We start from the raw sequence: 2,768 nt of genomic DNA, 5'->3' as shown, positions 1-2,768 counted from the left end.
ACACACACACACACACACACACACACCCCGAACACACACACACACCCCCCAAACACACCCCCGAAACATTGGTTGTGTCTCCAATATTTCCCTACCACCACGAGTGGGCTGGAAGGGGGCAAGATCTTGGGAGGCGACGTAGCCAAGACACCTGACCCAAACCAAAGGGATATTCCATACTATATGACATCAGCTAGGATATGAAAACTAAGGGAAAAGGAAGAGGAGGGGGGACATTCATCTTCTGTGACGTTTTGTCTTCTGGAAGAACAACTATGTATACTGGAGCCCTACTTCCCGGGAAGTGGCTGGACATCACCTGCTAATGGGAAGTAGAGAATAAAATCTTCAGGGTTTTTTTTTCCCTTTGCTACCATGCGTGGCCTTTGCTTTTGCTTTTTCTTTATTAAACCACCTTTATCAACCACGAGGTTGGTTTTTTTCTTTCCGTCTCATTCTCTCCCTGCCTGTCATGCTGAAGAGGCGAGTGATAGAGTGGCGTGGTGGCACCTGGCATCCAGCCAAGGTCAAACCACCACAACAACAATGAAGTAAAAAAACTTGAAATATTTTTGTGTTTTATTCAGTAAAACCAAGCAGGTTCATATTATACCAAAATCTATTACACCAACATCTGCCAGGGAAATTAAAACAAAATATCCTCCCTTAGGAATTTCTGCATGCTCCAGCTAAAGCTGTACATATAATGTGGATGCCAGGAAAATCTGACATGTTGTTGGAGCAAACACTTCTGAAATCTCTTGTGTTGTTCTGTTTTAGCAACTTCACTGTGCGGTGGTTGGAAGTGAAAATGCCAAGCGGTATTTTGAGGCAGTGCAAGGATCAAAGGAACATCAAGGAGAGCTTTTTGGGATCCATAACCTTTTCAAACTCAGGACTCATGGGTCCTGTCTTACCAAAGACATCCTGGAGGTGTGAAGCCCTACCCTTTTACTTCTGGATATTAGTTTTTACATTTTTTTCCTTTTCCATGAGATGTTTCCATTCAAAATTATGACAAAATGCTTTATAGAATAGAGAAATTTAAACAGTATCTGTCTGTGCAGTGCCTTAAATGAAATAGGCATGCTAATTTCTCTCTCTGATGTAGACCAGATAAATTTCCTTAAGTAAAACAAAAAACTGCGAAAAGTTTGGATTATAATTTCCAAAATTTGCTAATATATTTATTTTCCTAATAAAAATGCCATAACCTACTTTTGTGATACTTTCACTTATTATCGACTTTGTTCACCTTTTATTCATCATAGCTCACAGTCATCTTTTAAATGAGAATTCTGATCATAAAAATACTTTATACAATCATAGTAACCTCTGTATAGAACATTTTTAGGTTTGAAAAACTGTTGAATAAAATTGTTTTATCATGCTGGATTTAAAAATGTTGTAAGGTGGAAGTAAATAACTGAGGTTTCGTATTTTAGGATTTATTTCTTAGTTACTCTAAGATGACTGTTGTACAATTCCATGGAATATAGTGCACACTGGTTTTAAGTATATACAGTATTACACCTTTTCCTATCCAGCAAGTTTGCTGCAGCTAATTTGTGTCTTGGAATTTATTGCAGCTTTATTCTAGGTTTTTTTCTGTCCTTCCCTTTCTTTTGTTATTTTGCCTATGCTAGGAGGAGGCTGGGGACCGTAATACAGCAGTATAAGGGCAGCATATCCAAAAGAGTAAAGTGGTGTAAGAACACGTACTTTGAGCATATTAAGCTGAAAAGTTCTCTAAATCTAAATTAAAGCATGGCATGTAATATGAACATTGTAGCAGATACTCTGCTTTGGAAAAAAGTTTAAAATTATTATAACAACGTATGCATAAGATCCTCCCAGTTTAAGGCAGTATGCTGCTTTTCCTGCAGGTTATGGGTTAGATCAAAGAGCAGTAAGTGCCAAAAATGTAAGTCTGAGTCTGGACTTTGCTGATTGTACTTCTGATGCTTATATCTCTCTAGGAAAAACAAAAAACAACTTTTTTTTTTTTCCTTTGCTTGCCTTTGTTAACTTGAACAGATACAGTTTTTATTCTGTATGTTCTTGATTGTTTTAGAGGGAAGGGCGAGTGGAAGCAGGAGTCATGACAGCAACTACATGGCTAAAGGAAGAGACTCCTCCGTGCAGCTCAGAAAAGGTGAGGTGTCTTTGTGGACTATGGACAAGAGCATGGTAGTCCCTCTAGTTCCTGATGCTACAGTGGCAAATGTGGACAATATGTTCTTAGGCTGGTAAGGCTTTTACCCTAGATTGCACTTGCCATCTCTTATTGTCTGCCTTTGGTTTTACATATTGGATGATGTCATCCTGTCTGTATTTAAAGTGGAACATTCTGAACATCTGGTAGTAGGGTATTCTGTGACCTTTACAAAGCTTGGATGTCCTCAGTCTGGATGAAGTTATTACTAACATGCTGTTATTACAGAACAATATTGTTTACTGAAGCATTGCTCTGTAGTGTCTTAAGAGTGACAGCCTTATACTGGACCTTATACTGGACCTGGTGGTCACCAATGCAAGCGAGCTCGTCAGAGAAGTCAAGATCGGAGGCAGCCTGGGCTGCAGTGATCATGCACTCGTAGAGCTCATGCTCCTGAGGGAAATGGGAATAACAAAGAGTACAGTCAGGACTCTGAATTTTGGAAAAGCAAGCTTCCAGCTCCTCAAGGAGATAGTCAGAAGGACTCCCTGGGAAACAGTCCTCGCGGACAGGGGAACGGAACAGAGCTGGCAGATCTTTAAGGATGTGA

At 39.7% G+C, this 2,768-nt stretch overlaps 1 protein-coding gene across 7 annotated transcripts in view; it reads left to right on the top strand.

Moving 5' to 3' along the window:
- The window catches only part of ERCC6L2 (ERCC excision repair 6 like 2), a 59,040-nt gene that overhangs the window by 31,390 nt on the left and 24,882 nt on the right, over positions 1-2,768 (top strand). For 6 of the 7 annotated variants that reach the window (XR_004841933.1, XR_004841931.1, XR_004841930.1 and 3 more), the window contains 2 exons: positions 781-933; positions 2,075-2,155. Coding sequence is in view for 3 of the 7 variants with exons in the window: in XM_009638501.2 (XP_009636796.1) it covers positions 781-933; positions 2,075-2,155 (234 nt within the window). In the remaining 4 variants the exon portion in view is untranslated. Of the gene's footprint in view, positions 1-780; positions 940-2,074; positions 2,156-2,768 lie in introns of those variants that run through there. The other variant, XM_035893840.1, reaches the window with a different exon arrangement.

The sequence above is a fragment of the Egretta garzetta genome, unplaced genomic scaffold (assembly GCF_000687185.1).
Source record: "Egretta garzetta isolate BGI_Z169 unplaced genomic scaffold, ASM68718v1 scaffold310, whole genome shotgun sequence".
Taxonomy (NCBI): domain Eukaryota; kingdom Metazoa; phylum Chordata; class Aves; order Pelecaniformes; family Ardeidae; genus Egretta; species Egretta garzetta.
The sequence above is the reverse complement of the archived record's forward strand: the minus strand, read 5'-3'. Positions and strand labels throughout refer to the sequence as shown.